At 40.9% G+C, this 26,342-nt stretch overlaps 1 protein-coding gene, 1 long non-coding RNA gene and 1 other non-coding gene across 3 annotated transcripts; 1 reads left to right on the top strand and 2 right to left on the bottom strand.

The window, feature by feature from the left end:
* Positions 1 to 607: 607 nt before the first annotated feature.
* LOC121404002 lies at positions 608 to 1,171 on the top strand. Its single transcript, XR_005967646.1, has 3 exons — positions 608 to 829; positions 885 to 1,004; positions 1,060 to 1,171. It is a non-coding gene; the product is annotated as an uncharacterized LOC121404002 (long non-coding RNA).
* Positions 1,172 to 2,258: 1,087 nt separating this feature from the next.
* Positions 2,259 to 2,424, bottom strand: LOC121404011. The gene has a single exon (XR_005967647.1). It is a non-coding gene; the product is annotated as a U1 spliceosomal RNA (small nuclear RNA).
* Positions 2,425 to 9,211: 6,787 nt separating this feature from the next.
* On the bottom strand, positions 9,212 to 23,505 carry LOC121404006. Its single transcript, XM_041592516.1, has 6 exons — positions 23,466 to 23,505; positions 23,102 to 23,398; positions 15,044 to 15,740; positions 10,541 to 10,748; positions 10,001 to 10,324; positions 9,212 to 9,469 (listed from the first exon to the last, which is right to left on the bottom strand). Exons 1-6 carry the CDS (start codon positions 23,503 to 23,505, stop codon positions 9,212 to 9,214), a joined length of 1,824 nt encoding a protein of 607 aa, XP_041448450.1.
* Between the last annotated feature and the right edge of the window lie 2,837 nt (positions 23,506 to 26,342).

Here is a 26,342-nt window from a genome sequence, read left to right on the forward strand (position 1 = left end):
GTTCTTCTTAATATCATATAGTCATATATCATCTCTTATACTGCTTATACTTATCGCTCTCTCAGTACGCTCTCTTACACACGCACATATGCCAGTATCGCATCGAGTCGTAGTTCACGGCCACGGCCTCAAAACCTTTGTAACCCGTCGTGAAAATAAAAAACATTTGTAAACTTAACCAACGGAGTAAATTATTGTAAATGTGGAGTCAGAGTTGCCGAAAAAGCTCGGCAGCTTCCAACAGAGGGCATATACATTTATTTAAATGATTTTAAATTCGTTTAATCTATAATACATATGTGCCAATGAGTATGCCAATAAAGAGAGAGAGAGAGATCACAGGTCACCCGTCACACATACCATATCTACGGAGGAGAGTGCGGCATCAGCAGGACCTGAGCCTTAGAAGGAGGAGAATGAAGCAGGTCTAAGCCTTAGAAGGAGCAGGTCTAAGCCTTAAAAGGAGGCAGGTCTAAGCCTTAGAAGGAGCAGGCCTAAGCATTAGAAGGTGTTACTATATATGCATATTTATTTTACTTTGCATTTTGCATTTTTATTTAAAATTGCCAACTTTCAGTGGTCACATGGAAATTTAAAAACTCAGCAAAGAAAGGCATTGAAACCCAAACACGAAGCGCTATAATGAGAGACCTTTCTCGCTCCCCGAAAGCCATCGCCTCGCCCTGTCACCCCTCAGAGAGTGAGAGAAAGAAAGCCCCAGAGGGAGCAACGATAGCCGATGGACAGATGGACAAACAGAAGATGAACCATAACGGATGGCCACCAGGATCAAGGGGAGACTTTTCGATACCCTTTTCTACGTACATATGTATGTATGTCACATCTACAATAAATGAAAAAGTATATAGAAATTGTCAAAGCAGGCCAATAGCTAAGCAATAGATATAGAAAATATATAAATCAAATCTGAAGTAGAAGCAGAACGGAACGTATCTCAAATAATACAAAGGAAAAAAAAAAGGAAAGAAAAGGGAAAAAGTCGGGTAAGAGCCATGTACCCTGAACTATAACATTTCATTTAACTCTATCTACGTTTAGTCTAGAATGGGCGAGAGAGAGTTGGAAGATTACGATGCAGTGATGTGGGAAGACCGGCGGGTCTTTCGGGAGATATTGTTGCAATTTAATAATGCGTTCAAACACTTAAATAGAACTATGCTAAAATTTTTTTTCTTCATCTTTATTGGCATACTCATTGGCAAATATGTATTATAGATTAAACAAATTTAAAATCATTTAAATAAATGTATATGCCGTCTCTAACTCTACCCCTGCCCTGTTTTCTGTATTCCCAGGGTATTCCAACAGAAACTTGCATAAAATAACGATATTATATGCCCCGGCATGGGTGGGCAGAGCAAACTGGACCCTGCCATTATCAAGCCATTGGCTGGTCATTAGAACAGCTCAGAGGGAGGATGAGCAGGAGCAGGAGAAGAGGAGGTGGGTTCATTGCCATATAATAAAAATCTCATATTTTATTCAAATTGGTAATGCGAGGAGCGTGTCCCGACCCCCCATGAATGTGAATGGACGAATGCAAAGTAAAACTCACGCAGCACCGCGGGATGCGTAAAAGTGAGGGAAAAAATAGATTGAGACAAAGACAAAAAAAATGCCGAACGTCTCAGGTCCACACCCGAACGTCACAGGTCCAGCAGCCGATGACCTGGGGACCTGGGACAGAAAACTCAGCAGCGACACGTTCGGTGTATGAACTGGAACATCTATATACCGTATGGTTAGTGGTGTGGCCCAGGGTTTTTGCACTGATGTGGATTAAAGCCCAAGACGACGGTAGTTTTATTATAGTAGTAGTTATTGTTACTTTAATTTAATTTTATTGAAATTGGATTATGATTATGTGTATTTGTATGTGTGTAATTTGTGATTTCCCAGTGGACCAAAACTTCGTAAACGATATCGCAAACGTGAGTTACGCGAAACTCAAGCGGGTAAAACTATCGAATTTAGATCCAAAAACGATAATAAAAAAATGAATCACTAGTCGCTCAATTTGTGGCAGTGAAAGTTTCGTTTTCGGTAGCTCGAATAAGGTATCGTTTGCGGACCTTTTATAATATCTTTTGCGAGCCTTTTATGCTATCTTTTACGATACGTTTTTAATATCATTATCGAGCCGAAAGTAATATTAAAAGTAGCCCACTAGTAATATTAAAAGTAAATTAAAAATAATATTTTTTGTCTCGTATTTTGTTCGCATATTTATTATTTAAGTAGGGACGGCGCAAACGCTATTCCCGGCTATCAAAATTTACACAGACGAGATATTTACATTAGGAATAATCGCAAAAGTCAACTCAGCCGACGTGCAATGACCAAGTCTTACTCCGGAGGAACACGCTCGTGATCATTGTTAACCTCTACGCCTCTGATCGGCATCGGGGTTTCCATGTCCCACATCCAGAAGCAGATGTGAATTATAAACCTATCCTACTGCTACCCAAGAACACTGAATAGTTTTAAGACTTGTCCAGTTTTCACTAATTTTTAGTTCCGTTTGCGATAATTTTGCGCGACTTTAGTCGACGCTTGGTTTTAGTACAATAAATGCTCTTTTCTAAGTCCGCGTGCGCACATTTAGCGAGACTTTACCGGTAGCTAGCTATATTTCCGTTTTTTTTTACTTTCTTGTACAGTTTCCATTCAATTTTAAGGCTCCTCTTCCTTCTATGGCTTCGTACAAAAGATCTGCGGTCGTTCAATTCGTCTCATTTTTTGCTCGCAGACATCTTCACACAGACATACACATACGGGAATTGGCGTTTCTGTATGGTTCTGTGGTCCCTCGTGTCTTTCTTTTATTTTTTTTTTTTCCTCGTTTCGTCAATCTTTCTATTTCTTCGTACTTTGTGCTCCTTCAATTCGCCGCATTTTTTGCTTGCCGACTTCTTTACACACACACACGCACACAGGAATTAGCGTTTCTGTGTGGCGTCTATTACAGATGTTCCAAGAAAATTTTTGGCATTGTTTTAGCCTTTGTTAGTGTTCATCAAACTTCGCCTTTCTTGGAATTTTCTCGCCGGCCGTCACTCTTTTCCGATGTGTTAACGCACAACTATGCACTGTTCTTTCTTGGACATTCCCGGACGAGCCCCCAATATTTTGTAGGGATTACAAATTAGTGTTTTTATTTTTGGGTAATGTCGCAAGTTTGTTTAACAGATAGGTTGCATAGTATATAGTACAAAGTTTCGTAATTAATATTATACGGTTTGCATTCACGGCACAAAACTTGACTCTTCTCGTTCGACGATCCGCAGCAACTCCTTCTTTTTTATAACCTCGAGGCAAAACGTGCGAGAGAGAGTGATATCGAGAATGCGACCCTGCGTCTTCGGCCTATGTCCCTCACCCATTCGTGCCCATACCTTGCCATGAGCTGGGCTCTGCCATTCCCTCATATGCCCCATTCCAACAATCGGCCATCGGCCATATATATATATATATATATATATATATATATATTCATTTAGGGGCGAATGAAGATTCAGGATGGCCGATTGTGGGAATGGGGCATGTGAGGGAATGGCAGAGCCCAGCTGATGGCAAGGTATGGGCACGAATGGGTGAATATATATATATATATTTCATATATTCGGCAGCAGTAGTTGTAACTTTTGGCCCTTCTTGGTTGCCTGCTTTCTGAACCTCATAGCGACCATGATTCATTTTCTTTATAATTTTATATGGTCCGAAAAATTTTGGTCTAAGTTTCATACCAGTGCCATACTGTGTTCTTTTAATTGCTACCAATTCACCCAACTTGTACTCATTTTCCACCTTCTCTTTTTTGGTTGAAATTCTTCCTATTTTTCTTGCTGAACTTTCTCAATATTCTCTTGTGCTTTCTTTCGTATTTCTTCTCCACCATCAATGAGTTCTTCTACTTCCAAATCTTCTAATATTTTCCTGAGGTCATCATCTTTCTTCATCATATTCAATCCAGTCAAAACTTTAAACGGACTATACTTTGTGGTTCGAGGGCGAGTATTATTAATTATTTGCTGAACTCTGCCTACATGGCGATACCAATTGCCTGGATTGTCTTGACATATTTTGCTTAACATTGGAATGACAATCTTGTGTATCCGTTCTACCTGCCCGTTGCCTCTAGGAATACCTGTGGTAATATGTAATAATTGAATGTCTTCGTGACTGCAGTACTCATTAAAAGCACCTGAAGTGAATGCAGTGCCCCTGTAAGTTACGATTCGACGAGGATTACCAAAAACGGCTGCTTGCTTTTCGAGCTTATCTATAACTTCGCCTGAACCCGTTGACTTGGTCGGATAAAGCCACACAAATTTTGAAAATCCATCTACGATTGCCAATATGTGGTTGTATTTCTTTTTTGTGTCAGTAAGTGGGCCTACATGATCGATGTGATAGATTCCCAGGGGTTCTTGTGCTTTGTCAATAGGTGTTAGCAGCCCCTCCTTTTGCCTCGTTTGGAGTCTGTGATCAGGCATTCAACGCATTCTTTGACAACTCTTTCTACCTTCTTCTGAATGTCTGGTATAAAATAAAATTTTTCTAACATGTCTCTCGTTTTCCTAAAACTAAAGTGGCCCTCCCTATGCGCTATGGTAATAATTTCATCTTGCATAGACTCAGGAACGACCCACAATTATTTTTAAGGAAATAATCTTCGTACGTGTCATTGTTGGATAATACGACTTTTACTGCTTTTATCCAACTATAATTGTGCTTCTACCAACCGATACTTTGTGGAGTCTTTGATTAGGAAAAACGACAAACGGCTAAGTGCATCAACATGCTTCATCTTAGTTCCAGCTCTGTGTTCTACTTTAAAATCAAACTCTTGTAAAGCCATGGCCCATCTTGCCACTCTGGGCGGTAAATCATCTTTTGATGGTCATTGCAAAAGCGTTGCAATCTGTGACGACTGTAAACTGCTTTCCCTCAAATAAATTCTCCATTTCTTTATCGCGTTGACGATGGCTAATACCTCGAGTTCGTAGGAGCTGTACTTTTCCTCGAAAGGGTTTGTTTTTCTGCTCATGAACTGAATCGGATGAAATTGTTCATCTTCCGAATCTTTCTGCATTAGAATGCCTCCGAAGCCATACTTGCTCGCATCTGTGTACCTCGGTTACAGCTATCGGATCGAACAATTTTAGTACAGGTGCTGATACTAGTAGATGCTTCAAGAAATTTATTTATTTATTTATTCGCCAACGGATAAACCTTATCTGGCTAGACTAACTTAATTCTACATTAAAAAGTAAATACAAAATGAGGAATTAACAATTAAACAAGAAAAACTCAGAAAGCTCTGACGGGTCTGACGGCTCCTTTCCCAAGGGAAAAATCGAATCGCATCCCAGCAGGTAGCGAATTATACCGGCGAAGAGCCCTACATATTGGCTCGTTATTACCGTAATTGTTCCGGTGAAGATCAACTACAAAGAGTGCATGGCCCCTAAGGCTCCTGGCAGGCGTGTTAAAGCTAGTCCCAGCAAGCAGGTCAGGGCAATCAATGTTACCCACTAATATATTGTATATAAATAACTGAGCCGCAATAGTCCTTCGATCCTCAGAGAGGAGAGATGCACGAGGCGACATCTGCACTCATAGGACGGCAACGGAACGGAAAATTGCAAAGGCTGGAGTGCAAACTTCAAAAACTTCCTTTGCAATCTCTCGATACGAGCAATTTGAACGACCCCAGTGGGGTTCCAAACCACCGAAGCATACTCAAGGCGCGAGCGCACAAGAAATGAATAAAGACTTAGCCTCGTATATGGGTCCCTAAACTGGGATGAATTACGCGTAACAAAGCCGAACATAGCATAGGCTCTTGGCAAAATGAAGTTCAAATGCTCGATAAAAAGAAATTTTGAATCGAACAAGACCCCTAGGTCAAGTGCCTCTGCATGCTTCAAGAGCGGAAGGCCAACAAGCGAATATGAGGCCTGAACATTGAATACACACTTGCTAAAGGACACAAAGTAACATTTGTTAATGTTGAGAGGCAGAGAATTATGTGTGCACCAACGAGCGACTGCATCCAGGTCTCGCTGAAGACGGATACTGTCGCCTAAAGTTTTGATAGGACGGAAGATTTTCAGATCATCAGCATAAAGCAAATGCTCAGAAGATTGAATGCTGAAACATATGTCATTAATGAAAATAGCAAACAGCAACGGCCCAAGAGCACTTCCCTGTGGAAGGCCGGAAGTAGCCAAATATGGGTCCGACTGCTTTCCGTTTACCAACACAACATACTCTCGCTGCTCCAGATACGACATGAACCAACAAAGCATGCTCGAATGAATCCCCAACCGATGCAGCTTGGCTACTAAGGCACAGTGGGAGACTTTGTCAAAAGCCTTAGCAAAGTCAGTGTACACTACATCGACCTGAGAATGCCTTTCAAAGGCATGTGTGCAAAAATTACTGAAGGCCACCAAATTAGTGGTCGTTGATCTACCCGGCATAAAAGCATGCTGATTTGGGCTTATGTACGACTTCATGAGGAAAGAGATCTTTTTGGCAATGATTCGCTCAAGAAGTTTTGAGACATTGCTGAGTTTGGCAATTGGTCTATAATTAGAGATACAATTCTTAGCACCTTTCTTAAAAACGGGAGTAATAGTGGCAGCTTTCCACTTTTTAATAAACTGACCCGTTACCAAAGAATTTTTGAACAGAATTTTAAGAGGCTCACAAAAAGCAACATCACAGTTGCGAAGCAGAAAGGCAGAAATGCCATCACTGTCGGGCTTACTTGAGTTGTCGAAATCAGCAATTGCCTCCAAAATGTCCACCTCCGATACATCAAGCGAGCCAATATTGACCACTGAAGGGATAGAGTCTAAGACATCAGAATCATGCCAAACTGTGTATGGCTCGAAATTTGAGCTAAAAAAAGAAGCAAAAAGGTTTGCTATGGCACTATCAGTATTTGAGCTCAAGTTACCAAGGTTCATGGCTGAAGGAAGGGCACTCGTCGACATTTTTGAATTTATGAAATGCCAGAACGACTTAGGATTAACCTTAAGTCCCCTTTCAACGTCAGCAATATACTGATTATATAAAAATTTGTTTAAAAAATCAAACTCCCGCTTATGCTGCACGTATCTGGTCCAGTCAACAGAGTCACGTGTTTTCTTAAATCGTTTAAAGAACTTGTTACGCAGATTCTTATACCTAACAAGACCCTTCGAATACCATGGTAGCCTATACGAGCCACGCACTCTTCTGGAAGCATTATTATCAACAATATTATGAACGGTACTAATGAAAACATTGTAAGAAGAGTCAGCACTAGGATGCGAAAGAACAGAAGCCCAGTTTACGTTTAACATGTCATCCCGTATAGTAGTCAAACTTACATCAGTAAAAATATATTCAAACCTGGGTTCAGGCCAGGGCGAGTAACTATAGAATTTAGCTGAGAAGACCAACGGCACGTGATGCATGTCACATTCTGCAATAGGCAGCTCGCAACGTGCAACAGGGCAACCAATATCAGCACTAACAAAAACTAAATCTAGAATCTTATTTAACCTATTAAAAACATTATTTATTTGGGTTAAGCCCATACTATAACACTCATCCAGAAAAAGAACTTCGTGCTGTAAATGCACATTACTCGGCATCATAGCCGCAGACTGCGGATCAGCGGACCATACCAAGGAGCCCAGATTAAAATCGCCAACTACGCAAAGATGCTGACGGCCTCGTAGATTACCATATATGTTGGCAATATTCAGCGTGTGCGCCTTGTAGACTTCATAGCTGCTATTCGGTGGAATATACGACGCGCTGATACATAGCGTCTCCGACTGACCGGCCACTGACACACCAATCTGATCCAAGATAGAGTCACCATCAAGGAGACAAATCGGATCACAGCGTAGGGTGCGTCTGACGGCCACAATGACACCACCTCCTCTCCGACGATTCGTTTTGGCACAATCTCTGTCCTTACGAAACACTTGGAAAAGGTTGGGATCGAAGTACTCGTTGTCGAAGAAGTTTTCATTGAGCCAGGTTTCAACCAAGATGATTACGTCGAAATCGCACGTAGAGGTTGCCAAGTAGACAGCCTGAGCCTTAGTGCGCATACCTGCTATATTTTGAAAGAAAATGCGAATGGATTTGGCCCCGTCCATCAGCATGGTCCCAGAGAGTGGCAAATGACGTCCGGCCAGTGGCCACGGGAGGAGGCTCCAGAGCAGCACCAGGCAGTTTCCACTGAGCAACAGGGGCCAGACTCACATGGAAAGCCTGCCGAATCGTCGCAGTGCGGATCAGCAGCCCATCCCCATCGAGTAGACTGGGCGGGAACGGTGCTGGGAGACCCACTCTTCCTGAATGTGTTGACAGTGGTGCTGAAGAGAGTGATCCACTTAAGAGCAAGCGCCGGACCGCTGACTCTCCCCAAGTGTCGAGTGCAGCGCCGACACAAGCATAGCACACGAAGCAATGTAACAGTTGTGGGGGTGACGCTAAACACTCACGCAGTCGAAAGAGAGCGCCAGCAAGAGCATCGACATCCGATCCAGCAGCAGCCGAGCGAATGCCGCACAAAGCGCAGCGCGAAAAATGCATATGTTGCAGTTGTTGCGTCGACGGGGAATGCCAAATATGAATGCATAGGCGGTTGCTCACAGCAAAGAGGCGAACAGGTTCAGGTAGAAAATTCTGTTGAAAAGCGGCGATCATGAACCCAGAGGCGCCGCTCATTGGGGGTTTTTTGAAGTGGACGGAACTGGACCTTCCTGAGTGGACGTGGACGTCCGCAACGGTACGATAGCGCGGAGATCTACTGCCGTCAGGTCAGCGTCCGGCCTCTGTCTATGTACAAAGCGGGAAACCCTTACTGAGACAGGCAAAAACTTGTCCTCAAAGACAGCAGCAAATAGATCCTCAGGGACCCCAAGTTTGAAGTTGACAAACTTTAACGAAGATATATCAGCATCTCGCTTGACTAGCTTCGTACAAGAAATTTTCGCTACCGGCACCTTAAGTTGTTCGGCAACAAATTTTGCCACCGCCTCTGGCTCCGTTGCGGTAGAAAATTTACCGATATGCATGTATTTGTTACTCTGCATAACGTTTAGCTGCTCACAGCTCGGAGCAATACCAACAAAACGCTTAGTGTTTTTGTTTCTATTCTTCCTCTCCTTCTTTCTCACTGTGGAAGAGCAGCAGCTGATTCCGGTTCAATGACCGCCGTCGAGGTGGCGGCCCCTAGTCGCGGAGACAACAAGTCAGCCGCTGGCATGGGCTTGTTGGCCTCTTTCCTAGTAGGCTTCACCCGCTTAGGATTGACGGAAAGGCCCTGTAAGTCCGACTTGAGATCCCGATAAAGGCTTTCAAGCTTCAGAACCTTATCATTAATTTCGTCAATTTTCGAATGCGAGTCATTAGAAACCACACAGTTATCACACTGCCATAACAGGTTAGGCAGATTTATTAACAGTTTTACGGCATCTGAGTGCAGATCAATGCACGTCAAATAAAACGCACGTCGACATATAGAAGAACACCGAACAGCATCAAAGCAACGAAGCTGAGCGGCAGTGACGTCCGAATTGCATTCCGAGCAGTGATAAAGCGTAATGAGAGCTGACTGATCACTGGATCACTGGAAATTGAAAGCCACTAAACCCTGCTCGTTCAGCTCTACGTGTCTATCCTCAATTTTATTACTATTTTGGCGTAGTAAGTCACTCAAAGGTTTTGCTGCTAAAGCGTAGTCTTTCATAAAGCGCCTCATATACGAAGTTAATCCTAAGAATCTTTGTAAAGCTTGTCGGCTTTTAGGGACTGGGAAATTAACGACCGCTTTAATCTTTTCGTCTGTAGGTGCTATTGTTCCATTCTCAACATTATACCCTAGAAAAGTAATCCTGCTTTTCAACAATTGTGCTTTTTCCCACTTGATTCTGAATCCCGCTTTGGATGCCACACTCAACACTCTTCCTAACGCCACCAGTCCTTCCTTCACATTCTTAGTTGGTATGATCTTATCGTCCATATAAACCACAATCGTCTGAGTTTGTATAAGATTCCTCAACACTGCACTGACATATCGACAAAACACAGCAGGTGAGTTTGTAATACCAAACGGTACGCGTGTGAACTCGTATTGCCCGTTATGCGTTACAAAGGCTGTGAACTTTCTAGACTCTTCCTCAATCGGCACATGGAAAAATCCGTTCATCATGTCCAGTGTAGTGAATATTTTAGAACCTTGCAACCTATCGAGAACGTCGTCCATCAAGCTCATGGGGAAATTGTCCTTTTAAATATTTTGATTAAGCTTACGGTAGTCAGAACAAAGTCTTCTCAATCCGTTCTTCTTCGAAACTAGTACTACTGGGGACGCGTACTCTGAGCAGCTCGGTACTATAATTCGTTCTGCTAGCCATTCTTGTACTGTCTTCTCTATAAAACACTTACTCTCGTAGGAAGTTTGTCGTGGGCGTTGATATACAGGAGTGTCGTCATTCAATACAATCTTCATGCTGACGGGAGACACTATCGATGTCACCGGATTGTATTCTTTTATCAACACTTCAACCTGACGCTTCTGGTCTATTCCCAAATGAGACAGATCGACTTTGTCCACAACCGATTTTGTTTCTAAATCATCCTTAATAACCATTCCTTTAAAGATCGGAGCAAAGTCGCACTCTTTAGCTCTAAGCTGTACGCCGTTTGAGCTAAATATAAAATCGACAGATTGAAGAACATCGTTTCCTATGATAGCAGCATACTCAAACTCTTTCTGTTTAACTACGTGAATGGTTGCGCTAAAACTGACTTCATCTGCTACAATATCGACATCAAAGCATCCTACAGTCACTAGCTCGCCCTTGCCGATACCTCTCAAGTGCTTTACTTCGTATCTAAGTTTCAGTCCGCTAAAACTCTGAAAAATATCTCCCCTCATCAAGCACAAATCACATCCTGAGTCAATCATGGCCATAAATGATACTCCTGCAGCTTTTAGTTTCTTGTAAATCAATCCTTTGTTAGCTTTCATTTCCAGAACATTTGCAGCCTCTTTCTTCACGGAATAAGTTGCTTTCTTCTGATCACAGTTCTTGGAAATGTGACCTTTTTTATTGCAGAAATAGCAAACTACTTCCCCCTTGCAATCTCTTGCAAAATAACCTTCCCTCTTGCACTTAAAGCATTTCTTCAGGCCGTCATTTTGATTCTTTTTACCTGAATCTTCCTTGCTATAACCGAATTTGTTATTTCCTTTTCCTTTCATCCTCTCGTATATGGTAATTTCATCTTTTAGCTCTTTGATTGTTTTCGCGCGATACATCCCAGCCTTATTTACCTTGCTATCTGGTATTTCTTCGATAAAATATGCTACAATACTTTCCTCGTCAAGTCGGATTGGCTTACTTATTTCCATCAAACTATATAAATATTCAATACAAGTTCGATGTTTTGGAGTCCCTTTTGCAAATGTGGTCGTCTTTTTGCAAAGTTGAACCTCTATCGTAAAACTATCGAATTCAGATCCAAAAACGATAAGAAAATGAATCACTAGTCGCTCAGTTTGTGGCAGTGAAAGTTTCGTTTTCGGTAGCTCGCAGAAGGTATCGTTTGCGGACCTTTTATAATATCTTTTGCGAGCCTTTTATGCTATCTTTTACGATACGATTTTAATATCATTAACAAGCCGAAAGTAATATTAAAAGTAGCCCACTAGTAATATTAAAAGTAAATTAAAAATATTATAAATATAATATAGCTATAAACCTATCCTACTGCTACCCAAGAACACTGAATAGTTTTAAGACTTGTCCAGTTTTCACTCATTTTTAATTCCGTTTGCGATAATTTTGCGCGACTTTAGTCGACGCTTGGTTTTAGTACAATAAATGTCTTTTCTAAGTCCGTCTGCGAACATTTGGCGATACTTTACCGGTAGCTAGCTATTTTCTCCGTTATGTTTTACTTTCTGGTCAATTTTTCACTCAATTTTAAGCCCGTTTGCGTAATTTTTGCGAGACTTAAACGTCCCCTGGTTTTTGTCCGCTCAATGCTCTTTTTTTGAGTCCGCGTGCGCACATTTAGCGAGACTTTACCGGTAGCTAGCTATATTTCCGTTTTTTTTTTACTTTCTTGTACAGTTTCCATTCAATTTTAAGCCCGTTTGCAATAGTTTTGCGATACTTAAACGTCCCATGCTTTTTGTCCGCTAAATGCTCTTTTTGGAGTCCGCTTGCGGACATTGAGCGAGGCTTCAGTAACAACTCACGGATTTTTATCATTTCTAAGTCCGTTTACGAACATTTTGCGATAGTTCCGCTTTACTATCGTCTTGTGGTTCACTGGGTTGTGTGGATTGATGTGTAGTGTGTGTGAAGCTCGCGAAACTCTGGCACCAACTGACGCTGACTCTCGCTTGCTTAACCCCAAAAAAACCTCCTGCTCTAATTGATCTCTCTCCTTTGCTCAAAAAGGGCGTTGCTCAATACTGGCGGCCACTTCGAGTCGCTCTCTGCACTGCCGGCCCTTTCCCGATTCCTACATGTATGTGTGCTAATTTCTGTTAACGAGGCTAGTCCCTGCAGTACGAGTCAGCGATATGTAAGCAACCACACATCGATGGCAACGTCATTCAGCTCGATGACATAAGCGATGACCTGCCATACGATGGGCTGTTTACTTTAACACAGGGATGTCCTAGGAATATAATCGATAACATAGTAAGCGAGAACTAACCGAAAGTAAGGCCTTAATAAGCGATGAATTTCCCCTTAAAAGTAAGGTTTTAATAAGCGATGAATATTCCTTAAAAAGTAAGGCCTTAATAAGCGTTGAATTTCCCTTGAAAAGGTAGGCCTTAATAAGCGATGAATTTCCCTTCAAAAGTAAAGCCCTAATAAGCGATGTATTTAACTAAACACGTTGGCTATTTTGAGGAAAAAGGCATGGGTAAATTCTGTTTTAAAATATTAAATTTCTTCTATTTATTGTTTTCTTATAAAAATGTAGATTAACTTTTTGTGCTGTGTGTTCTTTTTTCCACAGAACCTTTTTAGTTTTGTTGATTTGATCATGTTCGTAATGCCGTGGTGCTCATTCCGGGCACTTCAACTAAATCGCCTTTAAAATAACATGGGTTAAAGGCCTGTCTCCAGCACCGCGGAAAATTGCGGCAAGTAATTTGCTAGTTATTCCGTGAGGGTGTGGAACAAAGCTAAAACAGGTTTGATGAATCAGCTGTGTTTTGTAAACAGAGGCAACTGTAAAATTCTGCTAAAAGCATAGTATCCAGCACTGCGGAATCGAAAAATTCCTGTCAAACTCCATATAAAAACGAGAAGGAACGTGTGAGTCGCTTCTGGGGACGCGACTCTACTTATACCCGTACTCAGTCAGGATATACATTTTTGAGCTTATTATTTTTTAGAATTTCAGAAAAAAAAATAATTTTACACTTTACATTTTTTTTCCTACATCTGCTATCTACATCTACATATACAATGTATATTCTACATCTAACATGTAGATTGTACATGTTCCATTTAGATTCTACATCTCCTCCGCTAGGGCCCCTATAGGGGTTGCTCGCGCACTGAACGCGGCAGAGTGTGCGAGCGAGAAGGAAAAAGAGTTGCGTTGGTGTTGTCAGGAGGGGGCAGGGGAAGCGACTGAAAAATTAATTTCTTCATTCTGGCTATAATTATGATCCGATCTGATGCAGATTCGGCAGTCTGGTAGATATGGGCAACTGTGACAGGAATGTTTCGTTTACGTATTCCTGGAGTGTGTATCCAGCAACACAAGCGGAATCCACAGATTTATATTGATAGTTACCTATCGGGACGGAGACGGAGACAGAGAGCAACTGTCGGATATGCAAATGAGCAATTAAAAGTAATTTCAAATTAAATTAAATGAAATTGAACAGGCAAATATTGTAGTCCTATGGTGACAAAATATTCACTGATGCGCGGATACTGATTCGGATTCTGATTCTGATTCTATATTTGTGTTTATTAATTTCTTGTGATTTCATTTCGTTCGAAAATTGTCAAATGAAATTAACCTTAAATTTTGAATGATGACAGGAACTGTGGGGAGGGGCAGCTTGTTGTTGATGCTAATGTTTGTGCCGCTTCATGGACACGCTTTGCCATATTACCGCCTCCTTGTCTCTCTCACTATCTCTCTCTCTCTCTCTCTGTCTCCTGCTTTCGCTGGATCATTCGCTCATGGCGTTTGACATAAAAAGCATAATTGATTACACACACACAAACACACACACACACACACATTATAGGACATACTCAGACAGGATACGATACGACAACCGCAGGACGCGCCCCACCGCATCCAACCACAACCCAAACGCCCACCACATTTAAATAAAATTTAATTCGGGATTCGTTGTGAGAATACAATTCATTCCTTTTAGGATTCGATTTATAACTTTTTTTAGTTTCTGGACAGGTAAATATCTTAACGTTTATTAAATCGGAAATGCCTTAAGACTTTGTTTTATACATTTTTGGAATTCTTGAAGACAAACTTAACTTCTTAACTTCTTCTTTCTTTGCATTTAATTTATATTTAACTTAAATTTTCTTCACGATTCGTGGTATACATATTCAGAATTCCTCTAGAGGGAAATACCTATCCTTTTCCAAAATTTAAATTTAGCTTGTGTAGTTTTATACATTTTCAGAAATCCTGCAGAGGCTACGCTAAATGTACATTTAAATTATATTTCCTTCAGGGAATATTCCAGAAACGATGTAGGAAATTTGTCTACTTCTGACTAGAGAAAGACAGTATCATCATTTTTGTATCGAAAACATTTTCGTACACAAAAATTATTGTCTTTGAGTTGAGAATAAAACCTAATAAACGCGAACATTTATGTAACTAAAAATTTGGAGACTTTTCGTGTTCATCCGAAAAAAACAAAAACAAATGCATCCGATGATGGTTCCGCTGGCAGCTGAACAATGACAATAATGGGCACCGCCGCTTCCAATGGCTGCTGGTCCATGTTCTCCAGCGGCATTTCTGACTCTCCTCGGGAAGAGCTCCTTCGGCCTGATTTTCTGGCCCATTTTCATCCAATTGTTCTTGTACAGGTTCATCCAGATTTATTTCTGGAGGCTCCATTGACACATTAAGTTCATCCGTAGACATACGATTTTTCTCGCCCTCACTCTCACTGTCGTCCTTGCCCCCGATTTTATCTTTTTTGAGTTTTTCCTCTTCCTTTGGTTCACAATTCTTGGTGGCTGGTTCTAGGACTGTGGCGGCGACTGAGACTGAGTCTGCGTCTGCTTTTGTTGACTGCTCCTTCGATTCTTGCTGAAGTTTGGCCTGCTTGGCTGGTGGCGACTGCTCCTGACCAGCGGGATCCGGCTGGGCGCGCCTCTTGCGTCCCGTGTGTGATTTGCGTCCAGAAACTTCACTGGCCGAATAGTTGTTATGGTGGTTAGTGCCGAACTCGCAGCCGTGGCATTTCCACTGGCTCTCGCCAAGACTAGAGGCGGCCAATGGCGGATCATGGCAATCGCGGTGGTAGGAATATACGCACTCAGAGCAGATGGCCAGATCTTTGCCCTTAGTACCGCAAACGCGGCAGTAGCGGCAAGCCGGGCACTTGTACTTCTTGCGTGCAACGGCCAGGACATCAAATTTGAGCGGAAGGCAGTTAAAATGCCCTGGAAATGCATAAACAAATACATAGATGTAGAAAAGTGTGCAGGCGAGCATTGAGTTGGATGGCGGGGCATTACATTTTTGTGGCAACTCTTGCATGCGAGAAAATTACTCTTGTGACCAGAGCCACGCTTCACTTCCATTTTGCTGCACTTTTGGCACACATCGAACTGACGAGGCTGCTGGCCTGGCTGACCGAATTCCACATCTGGGGCATCACTAGTGGCGACTACTTCTGGCTTGGGCACAGCATCCGCCACAGGCGGTGTAACTGGCACTGGCACTGCGGCTGGGACTGGAGCCGGGAAGTGCGACGCTTGCACAGTAGCATTCGCTGGCGTGGAGTTGTGAACGGCAGCAGCCGCTGAGGCGCTGACTACAGTTCCAGCAGCATCGTTGCTGTTGCTGCCAGTGCTTGAATTCATGTTGCTTGTGGCACTGGCGCTCTCATCTTTGTCCTCGTGCTTGGAACGCTGCATTTCGCCGGAAAATTGCTTTAAAAGTTTAAAAGTTGCTCAGTGTAACCGTTTGTGTTTAAGGAAAATACCAGCTTGTGATTTGTGTCACTAGCCTGACGTAGTTATCCCCGAAATACTTTTAAATTGCACCATTCATTTTTATTTGGAAGTAAAGTTGGAGAAAAGCCTATTGCGGGATAATATCTAATGTAGAATTTTCATTTGACACATACTGTTGAATCATTCACTTGAATGCGTAAGGGAATTTTTTCATACGCGCTAGTGCATTTGGGGTGTTCGTACGTATGATCTCAAAATGAAATATAATCAGGCCCCTATTCTGTTTTGATGCCTGAACGAATATTCTGTACGCAAACTCCTGATCCTGGAGCATCGACGAGTCCAATGCCATACAACGCGATAAGAATAATATAGTCTAAATAAATTTCTAGGCTAGCTAAATTTGAATGTATTAAAATATTATTTATAAAGCCAGCTATTAGGAGATCGATCTCGTGGGGGAAGGAAAGGGAGGCCAAACATCTACATGGCCCGGCCATGAACAGCTGCCGAGCTAGAGCACCCCAAAAGTATTTTAACAAAGCTCGAGACATTTGCTACCACAGAAAATTAAAATGAAAACAGAGAATTGTCAAATAAATCGTTAGTTATTAATTCAAGCCAACAAATGTAAATACCTGTTACCCTTAGGGATACATATATTTAAAACTTATTTAAAACCATTCACTAACTGCAAAATCACGTCCGAAATGCTCTCCTTTGAATGGTGGTGAGTGCCGTTAGATATTCTTTTCCCCAACACTCGTCTATCTCTATTGGCCAAGTCCTGGCTCATGTATAGTTTAAATCACGTCAAAAAAATCCTATCCATGGAGCGTGGCATGCCCTTTCGGAACCGGAAGTTGCGCGCCAACAGAAAGTGACCCAAACTCCCGGCCCATGGAAAATGTCTCTTGGCAGTTCCCGAGCAGCTGGTGCCATATGACATACACTACAGACTACTACTCACTTCTCTTATACTTCTCATATTTTTATCTAATCACCAGTTTCTATTTATAATACCAATTGTATACGCTCAATATACGCAGCAAGTTCGGGCTGATAGTTATGTTTCGATTATTAATTTTCCAAACAATTCTAAAGCCACTTTAACGATGGCCGATGGTTGTAGCTTTGCTGATAAAGAGGCTTTCGTATCCCAAAGAATACTTTTTTAATTTATATTCTTACTAGCTGACCCGGCAAACTTCGTACCGCCTAACAGTCAAATGAATGTCGTGTTACTTTTTAGCTGAACAAATTTAGGCTTTGATGAACGTAAAACAATGATACAAAATAATATATTTATATAGATAGAAACAAAAAAGTATTTTATTATGATGAATGATGATGAAAACATAAATACAGAATGAGAATAAAAATAAAAAATAATAATTAAGTACTTCAAACTCATGTCAGAAAAAAAATGATTGAAAACTATGTTGTGCAGATTGGGGAAAAAAAAAATAAAACTCGGATTAATTCATTAATAGGATTTTCATTCAAGCACTTTGTGGTAAACGACATTCTTTTTTTTTTTGGTCAGGCGCAAGAACAAATAAAGCGGATGGTTTGCCGACACGTGAGCATGCCACGTACAATTGACCATGAGAAAAACATGCATTTTCTAGATTGAGGCCACAAATAGTCAAGGATTGGCCCTGTGATTTGTTAATCGTCATGGCGAAGGCAAGACGAATCGGGAATTGAATTCGTTTAAATTCAAAGGGCATATCGGTTGGGATTATCGGAATCCTTGGAATAAGAACTTCCTCATCTTTAAATTTTCCTTTAAGTATCGATGTGGTGAATCACATTGCTCATCAGTTTTCTTATCACCAAACGTGTTCCATTACACAGTTTTGGTTGGTTTTAATTTCTAAGCATGATGACTACCGAGCCAACTTTAAGTTTTAAATTGTGCGGTGGTAAACCAGGCACATCCAAGGAGTTTAAAAATTCAGTTTGATAATTAGTGGCTTATTCTTCGTTTGTTACACAGTCGATAGATTTGAAATGAATACAGAGTACCTACGATTTGATTTTGAATTATAAAATTGAGGTCATCTACATCTTTATTTTTAGCGGCCAAAATTGCTCGCTCACTTAACCATTTAGTATTTTTGTGGTTAGCAATGATATCCGGGAATACTTTGTTGATAAGCTCGTCTTTTGATGATACGAAATCGCAAAAATTTGGAGGAAATGAAATCAAACCGCTCGATTTGTCAACAGGAACACGGCCATTACCGATAGTCAGCAATTGCTTCGAGAAATCATCAGCAGATAGATCGTTTAACAATGCAACTCTCATATTTACAGACAGTTGAAGTTTCTTTACATATCGCCACAGATTTGATGCTTTGAGGCAAGCGTTTATTTCGTTGGCAGCAGTAGATCTTGGAATGACTGGTAGTGTTTGTCGGAAATCGCCAGATAATAAAATCATTGCACCACCAAAACATCTCGAGTCATTGCGCTGTTCTCGCGATATTCTGTTGCTTAATTGCATTACGGCTTCGCTGGGAAAGATTAGATCTTCTAGGCATTGTTATTAAAATGTGCACTCGCATAAAACCACCAAACTGATTTTTTATTCCCTAAATTCCGTTCCTTTCCGATGATTTTATGTTTTTACTGTAGAATAAATCTTAGGTATTATTTTCGGGAATTAAAAATTAAATAATTAATAAATAATTTTCGAAAATTAATGTCTAAAACAAACAAATATAACAGTACCTGAACTTTGTAGACAGTTTACAAAAAATAAATATGTGGCTTAAAGGTTTCAGCAACCAGGCCATAAGCTCAAAAAAAAACGAGAAGAAATGTGTGAGTCGCTTCTGGGGACGCGATCTACTTATACCCATACTCAGTCAGTATATTCATTTTTGAGCATGATTTTTTAGAATTTTAGAATTTAAAAAAAATTTTACATTTTACATTTTTTTGCTACATTTGTTATTTACATCTCATCTAAAATGTCTATTATACATCTAACATGTAGTTTGTACAAGTACCATTTAGATTCTATATCTCTCCGCTAGGGGTTGCTAGCGCACTGAACGCGGCAGAAGTGTGCGAGCGAGAAGGAAAATGAGTTGCGTTGTCTGGAACGGGAGGGGGAGGGAAGCAACTGAAAATTAATTTCTTCATTCCGGCTATAATTATGATCCGATCTGATTCAGATTCGGCAATCTGGTAGATAGGGCATTCTTACGATACTGTTTTTTAGTTTTATCGTATCTTTAAAACTGTGCCTGCCACAGATTTTCGTCCTTTGTGTAAGCGGAAGGGGCGGGGCGAAATTCGAATACACTTGTAGCAGTGTGATATCACATGAGTCTGGAAACCAAATTTGGTTTCTCTAGCCTTGTAGCTCTGAGATCCAGGAGCTCATCAAGACGGACAGACGGACAGAGGGACGGACAGACGGACATGGCTATATAGACTCGGCTATTGATGCTGATCAAGAATATATATACTTTATGGGGTCGGAAACGTTTCCTTCTCTGCGTTGCACACATCCAACTTTTACCACAAATCTAATATACCCCTTATTTTTTTTGAGTACGGGTATAAAAAATAGTTGTTACACTATTCGACAGGATTGGACAACAAATGTTTGACATGTAATAAACAAATCAGCATCTATTGAAATGATTAAGTATTCATTACACATATCGAGTTTTCATTGTTTTTAAGATGTATTCTGCTATTTGGGACGGAAAAAAATCCAACAAATCAAAAACCATGGCAATCGGTCCAGCCGTTCTCGAGTTATAAGTGTTGTAACAAACACGACTTACTTTTATATATATAATATATATATATAGATATATATATATAGATAAGCCATTTCTGATAGAGTAGCAAACTCCTGTCCAGATCTGACAAATTTTCTATGATGTTTCAGTCACTTCCTCATGGATAATTGTAAATTGAGAAGCCTTCCCTATGTGGACATTCTATCTCACTGAGTGGGGGGCTGGTGGGTTGGGTGTGCGTTTCTCTCTTCCCAGTTTTCTGTTTGTGTGTGCTTCCTGTCTATGTATGTGTGCTAATTTCTGTTAACGAGGCTAATAGTTCAGGGTAGGGCGTTGATTGGGGCAGCTGGCACATGACAAAACGAAGTGGGGAAATGAAACTGTTGTATACTGATGTGTGTGTATGTGTAAACTATGCACTGGCAGGCGGCGTGGCACAGCCTAGCCATGTGAGATTGTCCACCAAAGCCCACTTATCCTTTCACCTCTTACCCTCTCTGGGAGGGGGATATGGGAGCATCCCTCAACCAATGCAATCTTCTCAAAGTAGACAAAATATTTGCTGAAATTTTAAGCATTGAAAGGTTGAAAGGTTTGACATGTTTGCCTAAAACACATACTGAGGCGAACAAGATGGAAAGAGTGTAAGGAGGGCGAGTGCCAATGAGAGAAAAAGAGCCCAACAAAGGGGCGAAGCTTAGAAGCCATGAAGAAGATGAAGATGAATGGACGTTAAGCGCGGCGTTAAGGAATTAGGAACCGAGGATAAAGAGCCAAGGCGGACGACAAAAGATGATGACAATGATGATGACACAGAAGACGGCTAAGATGGCATGGCAATGGCTCTGAGGATGCTGATGATGGCCCCCAAAAGCCAAGGCCAAATAGTGCTGAAAGAAACACAGACACGCGACAGAGAGGAGAGACGGAAACGGAGACGGAGAGAGAGCAACTGTCGGATATGCAAATGAGCTAATAAAAGTAATTTCAAATGAAATTAAAAATGAAAATTGAACAGGCAAATATTGTAGTCCTATGGTGACAAAATATTCACTGATGCGCGGATACTGATTTGGATTCTGATTCAGATTCTATATTTGTGTTTATTAATTTCTTGTGATTTCATTTTTGTTTGAAATTGTCAAATGAAATTAACCTTAAATTTTGAATGATGACAGGAACTGTGGGGAGGGGCAGCTTGTTGTTGATGCTAATGTTTGTGCCGCTTCATGGACACACTTTGCCATTTTACCACGCCTCCTTGTCTCTCTCTCTCTCTCTCTCTCTCTCTCTGTCACTCCTGCTTTTGCTGGTTCATTCCCTCATGGTGTTTGGCATAAAAAACATAATTGATTACACACACACATTATAGGACATACTCAGACAGGATACGATACGACAACCGCACGATGCGCCCCACCGCATCGAACCACAAACCAAACGCCCCCCCTCCATGCAACCGACTGTTGGGCCATGCACAGGCCCCAACACGCACCGATCGGCTCGCTCTTCACTTTGCCTGTATGAGAGGCAGCTTATGACTTTATTCAATTAAGGCGTACTTAATGCGGAACATTTGCTTTCATTTTGAACCGAAAAAAATTGCATTTTCCTTCGGGGTTCCATTTTTTACATTTTCAGAATTCCTGGAGAGGGTACATTTCTCTTTCCTTTAATTAAATTTAGATTTAAATAAAATTTAATTCAGGATTTGTTGTGAGAAAACAATTCATTCCTTTTGGGATTCGATTTATACCTTTTTGAGTTTCTGGACAGGTAAATATCTTAACGTTTATTAAATCGGAAATGCCTTAAGACTTTGTTTATACATTTTTGGAATTCTTAAAGACAAAATTAACTTCTTAACTTCTTCTTTCTTTGCATTTAATTTATATTTAACTTAAATTTTTCTTCACGATTCGTGGTATACATATTCAGAATTCCTCTAGAGGGAAATACCTATCCTTTTCCAAAATTTAAATTTAGCTTGTGTAGTTTTATACATTTTCAGAAATCCTGCAGAGGCTACGCTAAATGTACATTTAAATTATATTTCCTTCAGGAATATTCCAGAAACGATGTAGGAAATTTGTCTACTTCTGACTAGAGAAAGACAGTATCATCATTTTTGTATCGAAAACATTTTCGTACACAAAAATTATTGTCTTTGAGTTGAGAATAAAACCTAATAAACGCGAACATTTATGTAACTAAAAATTTGGAGACTTTTCGTGTTCATCCGAAAACAAAAACAAATGCATCCGATGATGGTTCCGCTGGCAGCTGAACAATGACAATAATGGGCACCGCCGCTTCCAATGGCTGCTGGTCCATGTTCTCCAGTGGCATTTCTGACTCTCCTCGGGAAGAGCTCCTTTGGCCTGATTTTCTGGCCCATTTTCATCCAATTGTTCTTGTACAGGTTCATCCAGATTTATTTCTGGAGGCTCCATCGACACATTAAGTTCATCCGTAGACATACGGATTTTTCTCGCCCTCACTCTCACTGTTGTCCTTGCCCCCGATTTTATCTTTTTTGAGTTTTTCCTCTTCCTTTGGTTCACAATTCTTGGTGGCTGGTTCTAGGACTGTGGCGGCGACTGAGACTGAGTCTGCGTCTGCTTTTGTTGACTGCTCCTTCGATTCTTGCTGAAGTTTGGCCTGCTTGGCTGGTGGCGACTGCTCCTGACCAGCGGGATCTGGCTGGGCGCGCCTCTTGCGTCCCGTGTGTGATTTGCGTCCAGAAACTTCACTGGCCGAGTAGTTGTTATGGTGGTTAGTGCCGAACTCGCAGCCGTGGCATTTCCACTGGCTCTCGCCAAGACTAGAGGCGGCCAATGGCGGATCATGGCAATCGCGGTGGTAGGAATATACGCACTCAGAGCAGATGGCCAGATCTTTGCCCTTATACCGCAAACGCGGCAGTAGCGGCAAGCCGGGCACTTGTACTTGCGTGCAACGGCCAGGACATCAAATTTGAGCGGAAGGCAGTTAAAATGCCCTGGAAATGCATAAACAAATACATAGATGTAGAAAAGTGTGCAGGCGAGCATTGAGTTGGATGGCGGGGGCACTTACATTTTTGCTGGCAACTCTTGCATGCGAGAAAATTACTCTTGTGACCAGAGCCACGCTTCACTTCCATTTTGCTGCACTTTTGGCACACATCGAACTGACGAGGCTGCTGGCCTGGCTGACCGAATTCCACATCTGGGGCATCACTAGTGGCGACTACTTCTGGCTTGGGCACAGCATCCGCCACAGGCGGTGTAACTGGCACTGGCACTGCGGCTGGGACTGGAGCCGGGAAGTGCGACGCTTGCACAGTAGCATTCGCTGGCGTGGAGTTGTGGAACGGCAGCAGCCGCTGAGGCGCTGACTACAGTTCCAGCAGCATCGTTGCTGTTGCTGCCAGTGCTTGAATTCATTTTGCTTGTGGCACTGGCGCTCTCATCTTTGTCCTCGTGCTTGGAACGCTGCATTTTTGCTGGAAAATTGCTTTAAAAGTTTAAAAGTTGCTCAGTGTAACCGTTTGTGTTTAAGGAAAATACCAGCTTGTGATTTGTGTCACTAGCCTGACGTAGTTATCCCGAAATACTTTTAAATTGCACCATTCATTTTTATCTGGAAGTAAAGTTGGAGAAAAGCCTATTGCGGGATAATATCTAATGTAGAATGTTCATTTGACACATACTGTTGGAATCATTCACTTGAATGCGTAAGGGAATTTTTTCATACGCGCTAGTGCATTTGGGGTGTTCGTACGTATGATCTCAAAATGAAATATAATCAGGCCCCCTATTCTGTTTTGATGCCTGAACGAATATTCCGTACGCAAACTCCTATCTGGAGCATCGACGAGTCCAATGCCATACAACGCGATAAGAATAATATAGTCTAAATAAATTTCTAGGCTAGCTAAATTTGAATGTATTAAAATATTATTTATAAAGCCAGCTATTAGGAGATCGATCTCGTGGGGGAAGGAAAGGGAGGCCAAACATCTACATGGCCCGGCCATGAACAGCTGCCGAGCTAGAGCACCCCAAAAGTATTTTAACAAAGCTCGAGACATTTGCTACCACAGAAAATTAAAATGAAACAGAGAATTGTCAAATAAATCGTTAGTTATTAATTCAAGCCAACAAATGTAAATACCTGTTACCCTTAGGGAATACATATATTTAAAACTTATTTAAAACCATTCACTAACTGCAAAATCACGTCCGAAATGCTCTCCTTTGAATGGTGGTGAGTGCCGTTAGATATTCTTTTCCCCAACACTCGTTTATCTCTATTGGCCAAGTCCTGGTCATGTATAGTTTAAATCACGTCAAAAAAATCCTATCCATGGAGCGTGGCATGCCCTTTCGGACCGGAAGTTGCGCGCCAACAGAAAGTGACCCAAACTCCCGGCCCATGGAAAATGTCTCTTGGCAGTTCCCGAGCAGCTGGTGCCATATGACATACACTACAGACTACTACTCACTTCTCTTATACTTCTCATATTTTTATCTAATCACCAGTTTCTATTTATAATACCAATTGTATACGCTCAATATACGCAGCAAGTTTGGGCTGATAGTTATGTTTCGATTATTAATTTTCCAAACAATTCTAAAGCCACTTTAACGATGGCCGATGGCTGTAGCTTTGCTGATAAAGAGGCTCTCCGTATCCCCAAAGAATACTTTTTTAATTTATATTCTTACTAGCTGACCCGGCAAACTTCGTACCGCCTAACAGTCAATGAATGTCGTGTTACTTTTTAGCTGAACAAATTTAGGCTTTGATGAACGTAAAACAATGATACAAAATAATATATTTATATAGATAGAAACAAAAAAGTATTTTATTATGATGAATGATGATGAAAACATAAATACAGAATGAGAATAAAAAAAAAAAATAATAATTAAGTACTTCAAACTCATGTCAGAAAAAAATGATTGAAAACTATGTTGTGCAGATTGGGGAAAAAAAATAAAACTCGGATTAATTCATTAATAGGATTTTCATTCAAGCACTTTGTGGTAAACGACATTTTTTTTTTTTTTGGTCAGGCGCAAGAACAAATAAAGCGGATGGTTTGCCGACACGTGAGCATGCCACGTACAATTGACCATGAGAAAAACATGCATTTTCTAGATTGAGGCCACAAATAGTCAAGGATTGGCCCTGTGATTTGTTAATCGTCATGGCGAAGGCAAGACGAATCGGGAATTGAATTCGTTTAAACTTAAAGGGCATATCCGTTGGGATCATTGGAATCCTTGGAATAAGAACTTCCTCATCTTTAAATTTTCCTTTAAGTATCGACGCGTGAATCATTGCTCATCAGTTTTCTTATCACCAAACGCGTTCCATTACACAGTTTTGGTTGGTTTTAATTTCTAAGCATGATGACTACCGAGCCAACTTTAAGTTTTAAATTGTGCGGTGGTAAACCAGGCACATCCAAGGAGTTTAAAAATTCAGTTTGATAATTAGTGGCTTATTCTTCGTTTGTTACACAGTCGATAGATTTGAATGAATACAAGTACCTACGATTTGATTTTGAATTATACAATTGAGGTCATCTACATCTTTATTTTTAGCGGCCAAAATTGCTCGCTCACTTAACCATTTAGTATTTTTGTGGTTAGCAATGATATCCGGGGAATACTTTGTTGATAAGCTCGTCTTTTGATGATACGAAATTGCAAAAATTTGGAGGAAATGAAATCAAACCGCTCGATTTGTCAACAGGAACACGGCCATTACCGATAGTCAGCAATTGCTTTGAGAAATCATCAGCAGATAGATCGTTTAACAATGCAACTCTCATATTTACAGACAGTTGAAGTTTCTTTACATATCGCCACAGATTTGATGCTTTGAGGCAAGCGTTTATTTCGTCGGCAGCAGTAGATCTTGGAATGACTGGTAGTGTTTGTCGGAAATCGCCAGATAATAAAAACATTGCACCACCAAAACATCTCGAGTCATTGCGCTGTTCTCGCGATATTCTGTTGCCTAATTGCATTACGGCTTCGCTGGGAAAGATTAGATCTTCTAGGCATTGTTATTAAAATGTGCACTCGCATAAAACCACCAAACTGATTTTTTATTTCCTAAATTTGTTCCTTTCCGAATGATTTTATGTTTTTACTGTAGAATAAATCTTAGGTATTATTTTTGGGAATTAAAAATTAAATAATTAATAAATAATTTTCGAAAATTAATGTCTAAAACAAACAAATATAACAGTACCTGAACTTTGTAGACAGTTTACAAAAAATAAATATGTGGCTTAAAGGTCTCAGCAACCAGGCCATAA

This window comes from Drosophila obscura, unplaced genomic scaffold (genome assembly GCF_018151105.1).
Source record: "Drosophila obscura isolate BZ-5 IFL unplaced genomic scaffold, ASM1815110v1 contig_18, whole genome shotgun sequence".
Classification (NCBI taxonomy): Eukaryota; Metazoa; Arthropoda; class Insecta; order Diptera; family Drosophilidae; genus Drosophila; species Drosophila obscura.

Bases quoted from the DNA above. Each gene is read 5' to 3' on its own strand.
- LOC121404006 (XM_041592516.1), bottom strand. From the start codon at position 23,505: ATGCAGCGTTCCAAGCACGAGGACAAAGATGAGAGCGCCA. The intron at 23,399-23,465 runs GTGCCACAAGCA...AACTGTAGTCAG, and splicing joins GGACAAAGATGAGAGCGCCA to CGCCTCAGCGGCTGCTGCCG. The intron at 15,741-23,101 runs GTAAGTGCCCCC...ATGCATTTCCAG, and splicing joins CAAGAGTTGCCAGCAAAAAT to GGCATTTTAACTGCCTTCCG.